Source organism: Rousettus aegyptiacus, unplaced genomic scaffold (genome assembly GCF_014176215.1).
Source record: "Rousettus aegyptiacus isolate mRouAeg1 unplaced genomic scaffold, mRouAeg1.p scaffold_m13_p_7, whole genome shotgun sequence".
Taxonomy (NCBI): domain Eukaryota; kingdom Metazoa; phylum Chordata; class Mammalia; order Chiroptera; family Pteropodidae; genus Rousettus; species Rousettus aegyptiacus.
Window position 1 is genome coordinate 59955299 of NW_023416310.1, and position 20497 is coordinate 59975795.

The 20497-nt window shown below is 44.7% G+C and overlaps 1 protein-coding gene across 2 annotated transcripts in view; it reads right to left on the bottom strand.

Annotated features, from left to right (window-relative positions):
• RFX8 (regulatory factor X8) overlaps positions 1-20497 on the bottom strand; it is a 51677-nt gene that overhangs the window by 8045 nt on the left and 23135 nt on the right. The window contains exons 5-12 of one of the 2 annotated variants that reach the window (XM_016120746.2): positions 17271-17334; positions 10543-10653; positions 9910-9987; positions 7524-7637; positions 6522-6672; positions 4247-4305; positions 2615-2756; positions 510-604 (exon numbers count right to left, since the gene is read on the bottom strand). In XM_016120746.2, the coding sequence (XP_015976232.2) occupies positions 510-604; positions 2615-2756; positions 4247-4305; positions 6522-6672; positions 7524-7637; positions 9910-9987; positions 10543-10653; positions 17271-17334 (814 nt within the window). Of the gene's footprint in view, positions 1-509; positions 605-2614; positions 2757-4246; positions 4306-6521; positions 6673-7523; positions 7638-9909; positions 9988-10542; positions 10654-17270; positions 17335-20497 lie in introns of those variants that run through there. The other variant, XM_036224961.1, reaches the window with a different exon arrangement.

Genomic DNA, 20497 nt, shown 5'->3' on the forward strand with positions numbered 1-20497 from the left:
GTTCCTTTCTGAGGAGTTTTCTGGTGCATGTCTATGAGGTTTGCACCCTCAACACCCTCTACAGTCTCTGTGGACCCATTCTCCATTCTTATTCCTGCCCTTTCTCCTGGGCTGTGAAGTCAGGCTTGTGGACAAGACCAGTAAGGGTGTCTCACTCCTGTAGCAAAGCAGATATCGGATGCTGGTGTGTGTTTGTAGGTGAGTGCACATGTGTGGGTGAGCACGGATGTGCTCAGGTGTGTGTGCACCAAATGAGAGTGTATAGGAGGAGGAGAGGTTTTGACGTCTGGGGAGAACGGTACTTGTCAGGGTCTTTTGCAGAAACATCCCAGGAAAGCATCAGGCTTGCTGTTGGAGTTAGACACTACTTCTCTGTCCTTCATCTCCACACCTGCCTAGACACATTTCTGGCCCGAGGAAACTCTTTTTCATTCCACAATGTCACGGGCACTAGGTGCTAGAATGATCAACATCCACTTCTTCCCTCAAAAAAGATTATGGTTTTGTACCTGGAAGACAAGTGCTTGAAGGTTTGAAGATAGACAATTCAGGAACACACTGAGGTCTGTGGACGTCCCCAGCAACGAAATTAAATTGCTTAAACCTATAACAAAACAAAACAAACAAAAAGATCATCAGTGATGCATCAGAATTTTCCCGCAGGTACTTGTGTACAGGTAACCTAGGGGAAAAGCATCAGAACTATGGTTCAGAGGCGTTCCCTGCAGCCCGGCACTCGTTTTGAAAACAAAGGATGCATTCTAAGGCTGGATTTGTCACCTCTGCGGTCATCTGGTTCAGAGTTATGTGATGTTGCCTCCTAGGAACCGCATCTGCCACTCGTTGAATGGAAAGAAATATTTTGAAATAATAACTACACCTTGTAATTATACAGAACCCAGCTTCAGATGAGCTCACTGCATGATACAGACATGATCTCACTCTTCCTTGCCATTTCCATTAAAGAGGTATTTTATTAATGTCCTTTAACTGATGGCAAACATCAAAGCTGCTGAGTGGTGTTCAGTGCCTTGCCCGGGGTTACAGACTCAGTAAAGATTGAGCGACGTGGGTCTTTGGCCTTCCCACCTTTCTGGGTGCTGCTGGGTACCCAGCAGAGTTTAGAAGGCCCAGGAGGTCGCAGTGGCCCTGGCTGAGACTTGGTCAGGGCTTGTCTGGAAGATCTTCCAGAAACAATATAGGCATCCACCTACAGTGGATATCACTGCAGTAGGTATCAGCAGTGGGCTCTTAGAAGGCCACCCAAGGATGCCAACGCGCACACAGGAGTCCTGGGAAGGCTGGTAGGCACCTGGGGGAGAGACCTCATCCTTTCTGGGACTCCCAGGCTTGAGCTGGGGGCAAAAGCAGGATTTGGGTGACCACCTGGTTTTCTGGGGGAGCCAGCAGCTCAGGACAGGGCCCTCTGGGTTCCTACTAGTCAGCACTGGTGTTCATAACTCTGAAGCTGGGCTGAGTATTCACCTTTGTGTTGCTGCTTTAGCTGGAAAGCAGAATTTAGGGGAGGAGCTGGGATTTGGGACAGTGATAGAAGCAGAGGACAGGAGGGCAGGGTGGGAGGGGAAGTGGGGGGCAGAGGTTATTAGTGCCCAGAATAGACCTATTTCGATAACTGCACAATTCTACCAAAGCCAGCTCTACCTCAAGGCAAAGGAAGAGGACAACTTGTGATGCTTTTATGCCTTTCTGAATTCATGGGTCTATCTAGTTATGAAATATGAAGTGCGACCATGAGCCCTCACTATGTTGCGTGGACCAAGATGGATAAGCCACTGCTGACATCCGAAGGAGTGTGCAGGCACTGGGGAGGTGGTTTACACAGGGGGTAGGCCTATAAGAAAGAGGCTGCTAGACTTTCGTGGGGTGTCCTGGTGAGCATATCTGGAAAGGAAGAAATGGGAGCACAGTCCCCACGGTCCCCTCTCAGCAGCCCTCAGAGAACGGCTCAGAGATTGGCCCAGAGTCTGTTGAGTCTGTGCAAGTACAAGATTGATGCATATTTCAATCTCTCTCTTTTTTGGAGGGGGGGGGGTTGTTTTTGTTTGTTTGTTTGTTTTTCCCCCAAAGGAGACACTCCAGGTTGATTTCTAGGAAGAATTATTGTCAAGCAGCAACCACACTCATATGCTCATTTATTCACTCAACAAACACATGTGTTGGCACGAAGGCCTAGAGCAGCGGTTCCCAACCTTTCTGCCACCAGTGCTCCTGTGAGAACCTAATCCCTGATGATCTGAGGTGGAGCTGAGGCGGTAATGCTAGTGCTGGGGAGCGACTGCAAATATGGATGAAGCTTCACTCGCTTGCCTGCTGCTCACCTCCAGCTATGTGGCCTAGTTCCTAACAGGCCTTGGACTGGTACCTGTCCACGCCCTGGGGGTTGGGGACTCCTGGCCTGGAGGACACTTGGGTAAGCCCTGGAAAAACCTCCTCTGGGGCATTTTTTGCCCTCTGCAGGAGCAGGTAAATTATGATATCAAAGAGTAAATTACATACTACCAGTATTAAGAAATCCTTATATCAGTGCTGGCCATGCCAGCCCCAAATATACACTGAACACCCCAGGAAAGCAAGTTGCAGAAGGGGGGTTTACATTTTATCTCCATGTTCCTCGCCAGGTCATCTGCGCCGCTCAGGCTGCTTGGAAGGGCTTTCTCAGACATGTCCACGATGGCGTGCAGGTCTGACTTCAGAATGTTGACCCTCGTGTTATTTTTCAGCACCATTCTCATGGTCTAAAGACAATGGAGAAGCATACGGCTTAATTAAATCTCATCATTTTACTTTTGCTTAATCTCCTGCTTTAGATTACCAGGTTTTTTTTTGGCATTGAGAAGAAAGAGAAGTGGATTTGGGTATTACCCATTAAAATGGAATCCTCAGTCACCATTAAAATGTTCGAACTTCACACATTCTGGAACCGCTTTTCTGAAAAACCGGCCTTTAGAATGCTTCGCTCATAGGCAGATGCGTTTAGGGCCCTATGGACACTGTGGCTCTTCCTATCCCTGTTTCTTATTCTCTGCACCCCGCTCGACAAGCCTAAATTGCTCTAAAGAGGAAAACAGTGGGTGATCGAGGGCCTGCGAGGAGAGCGTGGTCCCGAAGAAGCTGTAGCGTTGTCCAGTTCTAGCAGGTGGCTGTGGGGATTCAGAAGCTGTATCTGTCCTCTCCTCTTGGGAGGTCTAAACACTGTGTTAACCTCTGGCAGCTGATTTCCTCAGCTGTCCAATGGGCTCAGTCAGGCCGCTGTATTCTCAGGGTCTATAAGGTGAACAGTGGGTCATCCATACACCAGCCCCAAGAGTAAACATGAAAGCCACATCCATTTTGCAAAAGGAGAAACCTGCCGGCACTTGGGGTGGTAAGTAAAAATTTTCCCAGTTGACGGGAAGTGTAAAGTAAGATGTAGAACAGGGGCTGGTTCTAGGGCCCAAGCTGGCCACTTGAGTTGGCTTGGGAGGAAGGTATCACTGTGGGGCTACCTCCAGTTGACCTGCTCAGATACGTGAATGTGCTAGAAATAGGACAGGCCATTAGCCCGTAATGGTGGAACAACCCCAGGAACTTGGAGACCAGGGAAAGTTCTGTGCTGGAAGAATGAAGACTAAAGGGGAGGCGTGGCTGATCTCCCCCAGAGCTGGGACAGATTTGGAACGGAGCGACTGTCCCCAGCTGTCCTGACCTGGTGCTCACAGGATTTCAGGACAGATGCCTGAGTGGCGCGTGTTCTGGCATTACATAAGCTTTTCCTCTGCCCTTCTCTACGTTCCTCTAACACTGACGACATAATCAGCCCAGGAGAGAAAAGGTCTCTGGTGGTCTGGACACACCGTGTTCATAGCCATGTCATGGGAAAGGCCCCGTCTGTCCCGGGCGCTGCTACAGTGCCCTTTCACCTTGGACACCTGCTGTCCTAGCCGGCCCCTTTATAAGGTCTCCCTCTGGAATTTTAAAACAGTGACCTACTCACTCTGTTTTTGCTCCTGCGCAGAGAACTGGTGACTGGGGCCTCTCTGAGGAAGGGAGGGGAAGGCAGACTTCTCACTGAGCATTCGGGGCCCCCCGGGCCTGCCCAGCCAGTGGTCAGCAAGGTCCTCTCATCTGCCCTTTGCCTTCCAAGTGGACAGAAGTGGCCTCCCTGCTCTGTGGGGATACTTGCTGCTTTCAGCTTTCACTTCAGAATATTGCTTTGTTCTCTCCCATCTGGTTGGTGGAAACCTACCTTTGCCATGTTGGAAAGGTATGTCTTTCTTCTTAGTCTTTTGACAAACACAGTGACTTCTGTTAAGAATAAGACACATGGCCATTATCGATACTATAGCACCATGTCCTTAAGTAGGACAGTGGGAAAAACAAGGCAAGGACAGGAGGCACACACGTGTGCCCAGGAGGGTACAGCTGTCCAGACTGCCTCCTGCACAGCGAGGCCTCCATGCAGCTTCGTCTTCCTGCTGCTGTGCCCGCTGGCCTTGTCCCTAACGGCTAGGAGGTTCCAGCAGGAGATACTCCCCACTGCTGCCAGAAAAATTACGCAATCCCAGCATCTAACATGTCTGCTCAAAGGAGTTTAGGATTTTTGCCCTGAGGAGCTCTGAGTTTCGCCAATTTTCTCATGTCTACAGTGCTCTCCTCGGAATGTAATCAAAGGAAAGGAAAGGATGGAAAGGAAAAACACAAAAAGAAGAGGGCACTCTCCTTTTGAATGTATTCATTTATTCATGTGACAAACATTTCCGAGAGAGGCTCATGCGGTGTGTGCCCCATAAATGTTTGCTGAGTGTTCGATGAATTGGTGGACAAAGGCAAGCAACCTCTACCCACAAGGGGCTTGCCCTCTAAGGATGGGTCACCAGGTGTGCAAATGACTCCCCAACAGCAGTTAAATGCTCCCTGGCAATGCGAGGGCTCAGGGAAGAAGACGATGGGTTTAGGGGAGGGAGAGTCCTGTTTGGTGGAAGGTATCAGATATGGCTTTACTTAGAAGATGACATTCAATCTGGCTTGAATATGTAAATTAGGAGTTAGCCAAGGGAATGAGGGTGAGGGAGGCCATCTAGGTACACAGAATAGCAGGAATGAGAGCTTTTCGGGGGACAACCAGTGTTGTGTTGCTGGGGAGCACCAACGACGGTCTCTTGGGGGATGGAGAGTGGGAAGGGGCCCAGAGGCCAAGCAGTGAAAGACTTTGCACAGAGAGGGAAGAAGAGTGGACCTTTCAGGCACTGAAGGTCACAGAAGATTAATTGATCAAATCGCCATTTTAAAATAATCATTGGGTATGGAGCGAAGTGCACTGAGGCTGGAGACAGGACCCTCACCTAACTAGAAAGCTAACGGAAGTAGCCTAGAGGAGGCACTGAGAGAAACCGGAAACTTGAACCAGGCAGGTAGTGAAGTGACCCTGGGAAAACAGGATGGGGCTTTTCCTCCCCTGTCATGGCAAGTCCCAGGCCCCACTTGCACTCTGCAGTTCCCCCTCCCTGCTTCCTTCTTGGCTGGCACCCACATGGGCCCATGGGTCCAGCCTAGCGAGGTAAAATTTTCCAAGAGGGTCAGGGTGCAGGGATGGTGAGTGACATTAGTCAATGTCTTATTCCCTAGGCACTCTGAAAAACCAGCAAATAATGTGCAAAGAAAGCAAGACTTACAGAAGTATAGGGAGATAACTGGCAGGCCTTGGTAATGGGAGTGGACCCATGCTGGCCCCAAAACAATAGGACCCTGGTGGGGAGGGGATGCTGGAGAGAGCTTTAGGCAGTGATGGAGAAACCTCACAAAGGCTATTTCTGGGGCCATAAAACATGGTACCCACACAGCAGGCCTGTGTGTTGTTTAACAAAAGCCACAGAGGCCCTGAGCAGACAGACAGCTTGGTGAAAGTCATAATTCAGAGACTACATCCTGGCAACCAGATAGAAAGAAAAAGTGCTCTAGAAAGTCAGCAGGGAGACTGAGACCACAAAAGTGTGAATGTCCTGGTGGCCCCAAAGGTGTGAGAAACTTAAGGATACGGGAGAAATTTCTAAGGAGGAAGCAATGTTCTTTGAAGCCTCCTGGGAGGCCACAGAGAGCACAGAGAAGTGGAGGAGTGTTGGAGCCAGATCCTTGGTCCGCCCTGGTCACCCCGCTCCAGGGGGCAATGAGTGAGGGCTGCGAGCTGCCCTCAGGGAGCTACTTGAAGAGGAAGATGTGCAGCAGGCAACAGGAGGCACTTCCTAACTTTGCAACAGTTCTACACCTTTGCCACACCTCTCATCCCTTGGACCTGTCAAAAGTCCACATTATTGTGCATAAGGCAGAACTGACAGAAAGATGTGGATGGATCAACACCAGAACCCATCCTCAGTAAAAGCCAATAGTTCTGAGCAGGTCAGGCCTATAGATTGTATTTGGGCGTGAGGAGGAGTGAGCATTCCACTGCTGAGAGGTACCGCCCAGGCTGAAAGTCAGATTTCACATCTGCTCTCACAGAATTTATTTTTTCCACTGACACCTACCTTTGAGTTTGGAGATCTGCAAAAGGGCTGGAAAACCTTCCAAAGCATTAAGCAGCCACAGTTTAAATTTCTTACTAAACAACCGGACAGATTTCAGGTATTGAATAGAAACATCTTCCAGAAAGTCATGAAGGAGGACGTCCTCGATCCCCTACAATGGAAGTGTCAAGACACATGTCTGCTGGCCAGCACAGGCAACCTCTGGTGACAAGTGGCCCAAGGTCATGTGTGCCACAAACTCCGAGAAGAGGCCCCACCCAGGGACAGCTACCACACAGCCCTCGCCACTGCTCACTGTCCAGGACATCAGTTTGGTGTGGTCAGAATTTAAATTTTTCAAAGATCTAAAGTATTAAAAGATGATTCAAATTTTTGAAAAACACTGTATTGGGCAATACTAGATGGGTCCAGCCAAAATGTTTAAGGGCTGAACTGAGGCCCTGGTTTTCCATCTTTGTGTTAAAAACTTAGAAGCACTAGATCGTCTCCTAAAAAGTAACAAAATAAAAGGTAAAGATTCATGACCAGCTTAAAGTGAACACATTTTTGCCACTGACACTGTGGTGAAAATATAACTGACCCCCAAATTACAATAATCACTCTAGAGTTAGAGTTTAAAAACAAACAAACAACCCTGGCAGTTATATGTATTACGAAACAATTATTCCAATTACTCATTTAAAGGAGTCTTCTTTTGTTGAAATTACCAGAGAAAGAACTTTGACTCAGTTTGGGGTTCCCTAGTCACTGGAATCAGAGGTCACCGTGTGTATTGGCTTTTTCTTTACATGAGACAACTTAGTCTCTTACTGAACTCACAAAGAAAAACAGTTTTAGGGAGAGATTCAAAGCCTTGTGTGGATCATCAACCCCACCATCCGCCCCTCAGGGGCTCTGAAGTCCACGGACCTGCCGAGAGGGAGGGCTGTGTTTCTAACCTCAGCATTTGGTGTCAATTTCTGGGAAGGTACAAAGCAGTGACTCAAACAAACATCTTTCTACCTTGTACATCTGTACATCGTAGCATTTGAAGAGCTGGCACACATCAGGCAATGACATAAGCACCACTGTCTCCCGCTGCAGAGATTTCCAGAAGGAAGTAAGCAAGTCCTCCACCTGAGGTAAGGAACGGAACACATCTCCCATAACTTACTGTGTGCCTGGTGAGACTCATCCCCCATATACGAAGACTTAATCAGTCCCAAATGATAATGGAATGGATTTCAGTCCAGCAAATGCAAAGTTCAGCCTATCAGCGTTTCCATTCGGGTGGGATAATGCATTTTTATGAGGAAGTTTTCCGGAGGAAAGCTGTTTTAACCACAAGGGGGCCCCTGCTGATTATAATAGTATAAGATGGCCAGAGGGGCCAGTATCAGAGTTTAGAATGAGTGTTCTTAAGTATTTTTCAGCTCTGAAAGAGGGGTAATGGTACGTAATCAAAGAGGCTTCCTCCTTGACACCTAAAACTTGTGCCAGCTAAAGGGGCCTGGTGTTGTTTTATCCAGGAACCTTCTTTAAAGACTGATGTAGACAACTTTTGTTAAGGAACAAAATGGCAGTTTTCTTCTTTTTCTTTATTTCCCCCAATGTTGACTTTTCAGATTCTGTGACTAAACCAGGGGACCAGTCCTGAGTTGCCAGATAACAAAGACTCTTGACTTTTGGGGATTTCTGCAGGCTCATATATTCCAAGGCATCGTCACCCTGACACTAGGACCCACCAGTGACTTCAGGCAAGGTGCTGTCCCCTCATGCAGGCTGTCAAGGAAGTGAGTCACCTAATGATGAACCCCTAATTTGAAACCCTGTTATCAGGGGCATGAATTCTACAGGAGACATCTCCAAAGAGACTCACAGTTATTTATCAATAAATATAATAGTGGGATGAGCACGATACATTAATGCTTTTCCTCCCAGCTGTGATAACTTTGGAGTGTGACCTTTTGGGGTCGGTGGATGTGAATGAGGCAACGGCCGTGAGCTCACCTCTGCTAACTCCCTCAACACCCATGTCCAGAGCCACCTGAACCATGTGTCCTGGTGCATCTGCTTCCGAAATATTTCTCTGATTTGCCCCTTTCTCTCTGACGTCATTGTCACAACTTCAGACCTGACAACCCTCATCACTTCTCACTTCTCACCTTGACTATGATAAAACCTCCTTACTATACTCTCTGCTCCAATATAGCAATCCGTGTCACCACTCCCACAATGACTTCTTAATAAATCAGAATTCCTCACAGGGCATATGAGGTCCTTTCTAGCACCAGTCCATTTTTCCATTCCCCCTCTGGCTCCTCCGTTAGAGATAACAAAGTCTAGTTACAGTGACCTTTTTGTCACGCGACTGTGAACATCTTGCTGCCTTTGCCTGCATCATTGGCTCTGTCTGGAGTCTCTTTCCTACCCCATTTTGAGTCTGTCAAGTCTCTGTTTTTCCATTAAAGTCGGAAGCAACATAGCTTCCTCTTGGGAGCAGCTCCCCAGCCGTCTCCATCGCTCTTCCTCTAAGTACCTAGAACAGTGTAATTGTACTGATATTTTAAAACTTGCCATATCATATCATGTTTATTGGCTTATATTGCTCCTTTTGGTACCAGGTTATCAGTTTCTCAAGCCTTTTGGAGAATGCCTTCCAAGTTCTGGAAATGATGCTGGTCACAGGGTAAGAATGAAGCTGATGTTGATGTGTGACTAAAGGAAAGAAGGAATATAATAGAAGCCCAATGTGGATGGATATTTGTAGCATTGCATCACTGGGATGGGAGCCACTCTGAAGACATCTTGGTCTCTCCTTCCCTGTTAGGCTTTACACCGAGTAGGTAATAAAGATACTCGTGCTGAATGAATACATCACTTGAAGTTGAAGTACTTAGAAGACTAAAGCATCAGAAAAGTTTTCACTTAAATGTGCACTTGCTTTCCTGAATTTCAATTTTCTACCGAGGTAGAAAAGGCCACCGAGCTTTGACATCTTTCTCCCTCAGTCCTTACAGTAGCCACATCAAATCGCCCTGCTTCAAAGTCTTGCTTCTTTTTCAGTTAGCATGTCTCAACAAAATGGCTGTTTAGCATTATTTGAAATTCCAGGGCGAGTAATATTACCAATACTTTATTCAAAATCAGCTGGAATCAGGAACTAAAAAAAGCAGCTGGATTACACTGAAAGCATGAAGTTAGATATATTAGCACCTTGGAAAATTTCCAAATGATTAAACTGAATAGAAACGTCACCTTTAAGAACTCATTAACTATATATAAAAAACGTGGATTGTAAGCCCTTCGGTGCAATGAATTAGACACTAGACATCCCTGCAGGGGTCTTTTCAAGTAAAATGGTTAGAAATGAGTCATAAAGGTCTGCATTTTATAGATAAAAACCTACCCTCTCAAGTTCTTGGTTCCTCACGTTCTGTAAAATGTCTTGACAATAGTTGCAGTATTCGTCAGCAAGAAAGGCCATCTAGGAAAAAGATGGAAAATTATTTCCATTTGCTGGCCACTCCAAGAAGGAGTGGCTCCTCAAGGCCTCTCTGAAGTCCTAGAGGCTGCTTGTATTGCAATCCCGACAGTAGCTGTGTGTTTCCCTCATGTGGTGTACTGCGAAACTCGGTAACCGAAAATTGATGTGGCTTCGATTTTGGTGTCATAACTCCAGGTCTGTACTACCTACTGTAAAGGCCACCGAGCTTTGACATCTTTCTCCCTCAACCCCATTTCCCTCCTCCACATTCCCCAGTCCCTGTTTCTAGACAATCCACATCTCTGTTCCCATGTCTGTCGCAGAAAGCCCTCACTCTTGGTCCCAGGTGAAGATTTTCCATAGGATGACAGGGGAAGATCTGAGTTTCCTGATTGTCACCAAGCCCGGGAGGAAATGTTGGTCCTTATGGGTCTGGGAGAAAGCAACTGTTACCCCATGTGGTACAACTATGGTCACAGGTGAAATAAGAAGACACTGACTGCCCAAGGCATCAAAGACGTGAGAGGTTAGTCTCTCCCCTGCGTGCAAGCCTACCATGTCGTAGGGGTGCTTCCTGGCCAGTTCCTGCTCCCAGAATGGACATCTCCTGAATTCAGACACGGCTGATCCAGCTGGGTCTGTCTTTATTGGTGAATGATTTTCACTCTAGAAACCATTGACACGATGGATTATTTCTTTAAAACAAAATGCATTGTTTCACACGTAAACCACGTAATAATCATATCGCTAATGTACGTTAATGTTCTATGCAATCTTTTATCCACATCTATGGACACATAATTGATTCCAGCAACTTTCCTTCCTTATTTCATTCCAAATGATACTTACTTCCCTCTATAATTCTATTAGAACTTAATATATTTGAACTTAATATATTACCCAAATGTATTACTTTTTTGGTCACGGATTATAAGTGCTGTACGGTAATGTACAATAAAAATATTATCTATGAATAATTTAATGCCACAAATACATTTTTCTACAATGCCTCGTCCATATAATTGTCCCTCCTTGAAATAAAACTATATCCTCCCTGGTTCATAATGTCTGTATTATAAAAATGGCTAGTCGAATCAGCAATTTCAGGCCCTAACTAACAAGGAAAATGGCAGGCACAAATTTTCCTTTAGAAGAACCATTTACAGAATGTAAAACGTTTCCATGAAGGAGAAAAAAGGTTGCGTGGCATAAAACAAATTCAACATTCCTTCTTATGTCATCCATGGCGCTATTTCCTCTGAGCAAGGGAAGGCGTGATTTCCCCTTATCTGAGTAAAGAATATCAATTTTATTTTAAATGATTTCTTCAGGATTTTCCTGGCCTTTTTTTTTCTTTTGATAATATTTTTAATTTTTCAATTATAATTGGCATATCATGGTATATTAGTTTCAGGGTTTCGGCATAGTGATTAGAGATCTTTATAACTCACAAAGTGATGACCACACTAAATCTAGTACTCCTCTGCCCCCATGCATATTTATAACAAAAAAATTGACTATATTCCTTATGCTACACTTAATATCTCCATGACTATTTTGTAACTACCCATTTGTACTTCTTAATTCTTTTGCCCTTTTTCACTGACTACCTCCCTCCAGCCCTCCTCCCATCTGGGAACCCTCAAAATATTCTCTGTATCTATGAGTTTGTTTCCATTTTATTATTGTTGTTGTTTTGTTCTTTGATTCCACATGTATGTGAAATCATATTACATTTGTTTTCCTCTGACTTACTCCATTTGGCATAATACCCTCTAGGTCTACCATGCAATATCTTTTCCCATCCCTTTACTTTTAGTCTGTGTGTGTCTTTTGATCACAAGTGGGTCTCTTGTAGGCAGCATATGTAAGGGTCTTGTTTTCTTATCAGCCACCCTATGTTTTGACTGGAGCACTTAATTCTTTTGCATTTGAAGTATTTGTTGATAGATATGTAGTTATTACCATTCTTTATTCATATTTTTGATACATAGTTTTTCTTCTTCTGAAAGAAGTCCCTCCAACATTTCCTGTAATACTGGCTCGGTGGCGATGAATTCCTTTAGCTTTTTCTTCTCTGGGAAGCTCTTTATCTGTCTTTCAACTCTAAATGATAATATTGCTGGATAAAGTAATCTTGGTTGTAGATCCTGGCTTTTCATCACTTTGAATATTTTGTGCCAAGCCCTTCTGTCCTGCCAGTCTTATGGGAGCTCCCTTATAGATAACTGCTTTTGCTCTTGATGCTTTTAAGATTCTCTCTTTGTATTTAAACTTTAGCATTTTAATTATGGTGCCTCTTGGTGTGGCATCTTAGGGTTCATCTTGTTTGGGACTCTTTGAGCTTCCTGAAGTTATACGTCTATTTCTTTCACCAGGTAAGAGAAGTTTTCCATCATTATTTCTTCAAATAGATTTTCAACTTTCGGCTCTCTCTCTTCTCCTTCTGGTAACCCTATGATGCCAATGTTGCTACTCTCGATGTTGTCCTAGAGGCCCCTTAAACTACCCTCATGTTTTTGGATTCTGTTTTCTTGTTGCTGTTCTGTTTGGGGTCCTCTGCTCCCCATCTCCTATATCGCTGGTTCAATACTCTGCTTCATCCATTCTGTAGATTCCCTCTAATATACTCTTCATCTCAGATATTGTAGTCTTCATTTCTGACTGGTTCTCCTTTATTATTTCTATCTCCATTTTCTTTTTTTTTTATCTCTTTGTTAAAGTTTTCACTGAGTTCATCTACTCTTTCCATAAGTTCATTGAGCATCCTTATAATCAGTGTTTTGAACTTTGCATCTGTTAGATTGCTTTATTCCACTTTGATTAGATCTATTTCTGGAGTTCTGCTCTATTCTTCTAACATGGAATATGCTTCTTTGTCTCCCCATTTTGTTTTGCCTTTCTGTGTCTGTTTCTACATACTAGGTAAAGCTCCTAAATCTCCTGGTCTTAATGGCATGGCTTTGTGTAGTAGGTCCTGTGGGGCCCAGTGGCACAGCGCTGAGAGGGGTGCGGCTACAGGCCAAGTTTAGCCCCAGCCTGTGTCCCTCTGGGGCCACCTGGTGAGAGTTAGCAAGCAATCTGCAGATACCGTGCTTATAGTTGCCTCAAGAGGCCATGCCAAAAACCGAGGCTGGCTGCTGCTAGTGTGGGGCTTAGAGACGCTGGGCAGAGAGCACAGGGCATGCCGAGCACACCACTGGATGTGGCTCGGGTGGGCCACAAGTTGGGAGAGGCAGAGTTTAAGGGAATCTTCTGGGCAGACTGACCTCTGTTATCCAGTTTGATGATGTCTCAGCTATGGAGGCACGTGCATCCCCATGCTGGGAGCAGGGAGAGCTCAACCAAGGATCATGGATACCACCAGCACTTATACCTAGGAGAAAGCCTCCCCTCTGGCCCTCACTCTGAAGCCGCACAACTCAATGTACTCCCGTATGTACCTTGTATGTACCTCCCGAGCAGCTGTCCCAGCGCTGGAACTCAAGCAAGCGAATTTGTCACCGTGAGAGTCCAGTTGCGGTTGCAGTCCCTTTAAGAGGAATACCTGCAGCTGCCTAGCCTTGGTCTCCCTCAGCCATGCCAGTCTGGCAGCCTTGTGCTCCGCCTCCTCCTTCCATTCCGGGGTGATTTCTTATTTCTCTCCCTAGTTATAGGGCTTCTGCTCATCCAGATCCCAGGTGACTCTGCTTGCTGTTTGCTCCATGGTTTCATCACAATTTTGGTATGGTTGCAAGAGAACATATACAAAGCCTCTACCCTCTATGCCAGCAGTTCGTAACCTTTCAGGTATCAGGGACTGGTGCTCCTATGAGAATCTAATGTCTGATGATCTGAGGTGGAGCTAAGGTGGTGATGTTAGCTCTGGGGAGTGGCTGCAAATACAGATGAAGCTTCCCTCACTTGCCCACTGCTCACCTTCTGCCGTGCGGCCCAGTTCCTAACAGGCCATGGACCAATACTGCTGTGCGGCCAGGGAATTGGGGACTCCTGCTCTACACTATCTTGACCAGTCCTCTGTTGGACTTCTTTCAAATAATTCCCATTTCGGTAGAGTAGGATGAAATCATTTCTATGAGTTGGGTTGAGCTGCAACGGCCTCCATGTTGAACCGCGACCTGCATGAGGGTTCTCTTCTCCATTCTCTCTCTCCAACCTAACAGCTCGCTATGTGAAAGTACAGTTCCGACATCAGTGTTTCATCCTTACCTTTCTCAGTTCTTATTTACTAGAATCTTACTGAGTTACTCACTTATATCTTGCTTAGTAGATATTTTATGTGGGTTTGCAGTATATTCCTATCTACAAGCCAGCTGAGGGCAGAGAGGCTTCTCAACCACTGGCACCCACCCTTAGAGAGCAGGGTAGTGCTCAGTACACAGCATTATACATACTCAAGATGGGAACCACCGGCTTCCTCCTTCTATGATGAGCCCTCATTATCCGCTAATATCATTGAGGACACAGGGATTGAGAGAGTTTAGGAATTATGTTCAATAGTCTTCTCCATGTCCTAGAATCTGTACTTCTTAACTCCTTTGTGGTCCTGAACCCCATTGAGGATCTGAGGAAAGCAATTGACCCTTTCTCTGTAAAAAGGTACATTATGCACTAAGTACTGTGAAGTTAAAACTCCCAATAACAAGTTTTAACATGTCAAAACTCCCCTTGTTAATATTATTTTCAAAGTAGGGAGATAAGATGTCTAAACAAATAGATAAAGTAGTGGCACTGAACGGTGACAGCTCAAAAGGTATTTCCATTGGATGTTTTCATTTGGTTTCCATTGTTTCCACTGGGAGCTATTTAACCCTCGTTCCTACCACATCAGGGCACTGGCCTAATTCAGAGTCGTCTGATGGATAATACTTCTAGTGTGTGGGTGTGGGTGATACTTAGGCAGGTCATCAAAAAAGATGGGGCTATTTTTTTTTTCATGGAGTTCACTGGCCTCTCATCAGTGCTTCTACTAGAGAATAATTGAATAATCTTCAATTCCAACTCCGGACTAGCCTCTTTTACCTACCACATCCTACCATAAGTGAGTCCAGTATTCATGAATGATCTCCTGACTGTTAGTAATCAAAGCCAGCATTTTTCAAGTGTGGTCCTAAAACCGTCTATGTCATAGTCCCTAATAAGTTTGCGCTTGGGGTTCATCTCCTGAGGGCCTTAGTAAGTCAGACAAGGCCAGAAATCTCTCATTGTAACCAGCTTCCCAAGTGAGCCTTATGCATACTTAAGCTGAGAACTCCAGCTCTAGGCAGGCTGTTTTTGTCCAAATCTCTACATTTCAACATGGCAAATACATCACAGTTTAGAAGAAATTATCTGAAAATGTAATAATTTAAGAAATTATTGCAAAGGAAATGTAAGAGCAAGCTGTTACAAAATAAAATAATAAAAAGCAAATTCACGAGTTTCTAAAGTCAATGCTCTCAGATTGTTCCTGTGAAAAGAACTGATCTTTCAGGAAAAAGTCTTTAAAAAATCATGAATTGACATCTTTTCTTCACAATATAAAACATCAGAAATCTAAAGTATATATGGAACTACTTGAGTTTGAATCTCTACAGGAGAAGTCACTCAGCAAAATGACAAAGAAAAAGTGAGGAATTCAATTTAGATTTTCCAGGTATACTAAATGCAGTTTGGTATTTATCAACAGACCCAAGAAATAGCATTGAAATTATTATCTTCCATTCATTCCATCAACCTTCACTGAGCATATACCATGTATCAAACCCTGGAGATACAATGAGGGGGGCCTTTCCTGTCATGGCCCACTTGGCCAGGCACCGTCTGCTTCCCCTGAGTTATTCTCTTAGTTCTCCTCAATGCCTTTTGTTTTTCTCGCATCCCTGAAGACACTGTTCCCAGAGTTACCACCCCCAGAAACAAATGTATCCTGTCATTACCCTTCTGAAGATGCCACAATGGTTTCCTCCAGTCTCTTGGGTGAAATTCAAATTCCTCAGCCTGGCATTGTCGAGATGATGACCATCTGGTCCTCACTCAAAGTTTACTGACATCTTCACATCTGGCTCCCTGCTGCCCGCACACCTCCAAGTACAAAAGTAAGCTGCACCCTCAAGATGAATGTCTCTCAAAGGGGATCCTAGTGATCCCTTCAGAACCAGCTTGAGGTCAGTGGGGCAGGCAGGATTATAGCCCCCAAAGATGTCCACATCCTAAACCTTGAAACCCTACCTGGTAAAGGGGACTTTGCAGATGTGATTAAGATTAAAGACCTTGAGATTGGGAGATTATCCTGTATTGTCCAGGTGGTACCAATGTTAAGCAAAGGACCTTTCTCAGATGCAGAGAACCAGAGAGATGGCAACCTGAGAAGGATTCAGCCTGCCTTTGCTGGCTTTGAAGACTGAGGAAGGAGCCACAAGCTAAGGAACAAGGAAGATTCCAGAAGCTGGAAAAGGAAGGAACAGATTCCTGCCTAGCTCTCTCCTGAAGAAACGCAGCCCCGTCATGAAGGACCATGATCTTAGCCTGTGTTGGACTTGTGACCTATTGAACTGTAAGATAATAAGTTTGTGCTATTTTAAGCCACTAAATTTGCACTAATTTGTTACAGCAGCAATAGGAAATGAACACAGGCTACCTTTTCTGTAAATGCCCACCATAATCTTTATCCCTCCCAAACCCCCCACAGCCTGCATTGCCCATTCAACAGTACATTGGTTGTTCCATATCTCTCTTAGCTCCCAAACTATGAAACTGTATTCCAGTCAAGTATAGGAAGTATGATTTTTCTGTTTGTGTTTTTCGTTTTCTTTCACAGTCCCTTCAGTCCTTAAGTGTGCTGGTCAGAAAACAGGTTTTTAAAAGGTTGTCCATTCAATGACACTTGTCAACAAGACAGCATCAAAGTGCTGTCATGTCATCTTGGCCAGTTAAAATAAAATTTAACTCATGATGTCATACCTGTAATAGTTCTGGTATCCTAATTCAAAGAGCTACAACTGTAATATAGAGACATTTTCACACAAATTTATGGCTCACAAACTACATATCCTTTTTCATTACAGAGAAAGGAACACATTAAACAGCTGACATGCAGCCACGCAGTGTGCTCCTGGAAGACCTCATCTGTCCCAATGCAGTGTGTGGCATGCGGTGGACACTCAACAATCCTGATCAAGTGGGTGAGTGGTTAGGGCTACACGTGATAAGAACATCACACACAGGGAAATGTTGCACTTAATTAAGCAATTACTGAATATTCCAAGGTCTGTTATAGTAAATCTATTTTATTCAACACTCACTGTTCCTTCTTGTTGGGTAATGCTGTCATAATTAGTAGATTTTTCAAAGGCAACGACATCGCCACTGTGACAGAACAAATAGAGAAATCATTTTAGTAAGACACCTGTTTCTGAGCACAAGAATCAAGTTTCTTTTGCAGTAAGATTATTTGCATGGGGTATAACTTTTATTTTAAAAACCTCCTTCAAGTGTCTGTACACAACCAGTGATCATCTCTTGCTTATCATTAAAAAAAAAAATTCCTTTTCTGTAATGGAAAGAACTACATATTTATTTTTTAAAGGTGTATTTCCTTCAGGGCAAGGATATGATGTCATCGTGTGTAGAACTAACTCCTGTGAAAAAAGAAATATCATCATGGACATGAGGTCTTATCCTTTCTGATTTAGGTCTTTAAAATTGATCAATTAAGAAATGATAATATACTGACTTGATAGCTATAGCACTTTCACAGAACAAAAAACTGGGAATTAATAAGATGTAAGTTTCATTCTGACATGCCTCTTGGATTCATATTTTATACTGGAGACAAGTATATATCACAGAGAACAGACTCTTGTGGCGTGGTGCATCTTCCCTTTAACTGTGGGCTTTTGAGACACTGGGAGCACTGGGACCTCCACTTTGCACAGCCAATGAACGTTGTACAGATGGCAGAGGTGGTGGCATCCCCTCCACAGTTTTCCTGAGAACTGTGGCTGCTCTGTCCACTCCAACACATGTCCTCATACCCGAGTGTTCCAACTCTACATAAACACATACAGAAAAGAGGAAGGCAGCAGACACACACTCTGCTTCTGGAAGCAAGGTCCTTGAGGCAGAAATGGCCTGGGAGTGGGCAGGAGCCAGGCGGGAGGTGGAGGAAAAAGGCTTTCGCCCCACACAGGAAGGTCCCACCTCCCCCTCCAGCCTCTCCAAAGCCTCAGGAGCTCCCCCTGGAAGTTTCGTGCCAGTCCGTTCTCCAACCTAAGTCACAGAAAGCTGGGCAGAAGGCCTGATACCCGCTGAATCAATGTTTCCACGTAACACATTTTCAGAACAGAGCAGAGGGATTCAGGGTCTGAATACAAACCCATTAAAAAGCCACCCTTTTTATCTTTTAAGAAGAGTTGCTATCACAATAGGAATTGAACTTGGGACTGTTCAATGGCCAGAAAGTTTCAGGAAATGGGATATGTTCAACACACACACACACACACACACACACACACACACACACACGCGTGCGCGACCCTTGAACAATGCCTGGGTAGGGGTGGGAGGTGGGGTGGTGGCATTAGAAGAGCTGATGGCCCTCGTAGTCGGAACTGTGCATAACTTTAGTTGGTCCTTCGTATACCTCTGGCCGGCTAGGCTGAATGAACACTGCAGGGACTGGCTGTGCTTTAATCTTGAGACTGTGCAGAAGGCGCTCCACCGACAGTGTGCTCTTCCACATGCTGGGGTCCACCCCCGAGAAGAGGGGCAGTGAAGGGGAGGAGGCTAAGGCAGCATCGGAGCTGACATTTTCAGCTCTTGGTGTGCCAGCCACAATGGCCTCGTGTTCTGGGGTCACTGCCTCTGTGTCATTTCCTGTGTGCAGTTCTGATTCAGCCCTTGGGGACATTTATTAGGTTATGATCAAATGCATCGTCATTGCTAAAATATGGCTCTAATAAAACCACACCAAACATCCAGAACTGGCCTTGCTGTGAAAGAAGGCTTCCATTTCACTGTTTTCTGAGGCCTGAGGTGCTTTAACTGTGCCAAATCATGATGACAGAGAAAAAAGGCACATAGCGCAGGAGCGACCTGAGGCGAATCAGCCCAGTGAGGTCACTCGGGTTCCTTGTGAGCTGTTGTCCCTTCAGCTCCTGTTAGGATTCAACTACTGGGGAGAGAGAAGGAGGTCAGCAGGTTCCAGAAAGGGCCAGGGGGATGGAGGGAGAGTAAGCAGAGACAGAGACCTGAGGAAGAAGGAAGACTAAGAGCAGAACAGCTTCCTTGTCCAGTTCTGCCACTAACTTGCTATGTAGCATTAAGCATGTCACTTGAGCCTTGAGAGGCTCAATTTTCCACCTCTATAAAGGGAGGGGATGGGATTTGGTGACTCCTAAGACTTTTTGCAGCTCCCAGAGCCTATAACTTTGTGAACATGTGGCCTCAAAGCCCTGCAGGTCTCATATGATAGTTGGCAGATTCTGGGCCTCGCGAAGGGAGTGTGGAAAAAGGTTTCTTGTGCGGTCCTGCAAATTGTCCACTCAGTGCAGTGCAGGCACGGCATGACAAACACATTTTACTTTAGTTTTTACGATCAGTTTGGCTAAAAAAGGGCCCAGAGTAAAGGAGACTGAGACATGATTATGTGGCACACAACTCATCTTTTTTCTTTCCATAAAATCTTTCAAATGTAGCGTTAGCTTAATATGCTTTTTGGCATTTAACTTTCTTTTCGTCTAACTGCAATTTGCATTCACATTCTCAGGTTTTGACATCATTTGTCATTAATCCAGACTTTCATTTACATCATTTTGGCATCGTAATTTTCCCTCTCAAATCACTCCAATAGCAGTGAAACAACTTGAAGCAATTACAAAGGTAAGAGGATAAAAATGTAATAAAGCCTAATTTATGTACCATGCTCATTAAGTGTCAGGGTGCAGGACAAAGGTGCTTGGTCCTCCAGCCATTTAAGGCCTAGTTTCAATTCTTACTCAAAGCACACGAATTAATTATTTTGGTTTTGATTAGGGGAGGATACCCTTAATTTAATCAATATTTTTATATCCAAAATTAAAATAGTAATTATATGCATTCATATAGGCCCATGTGTCATTAGGATTGCAAAAATCTGTGTTTAATATCATTTTGATTACACTAATAATACTCATCACTAAAATATGCTGAGCACTTACTCATCGCTAAGTGCTCTTATTGTATTACCTCAATTCTCACACCAATCTATTAGGTGGGTAGATAGTAAATCATTATTATCCCCATTTGGCACATAGGAAAAGAAAAACAGAATTCACACAGCTGGAATCCCAGCTCTGATTTCAGGGCCTCACCCCTAGCACCTATTCTAATCTGTCATATCGGATATATAGGTGTGCAAATAAAAAATAATGTACACAAGAAGGACCAAATAAGACAGTTTTGAAACTTAAAATGGAAAAGAACCACCTGATTTTTAAATCTGATTTGCTGGGTGTTGTGGATTTGTCATTTTCTGCAGTGAGTGTGGGGG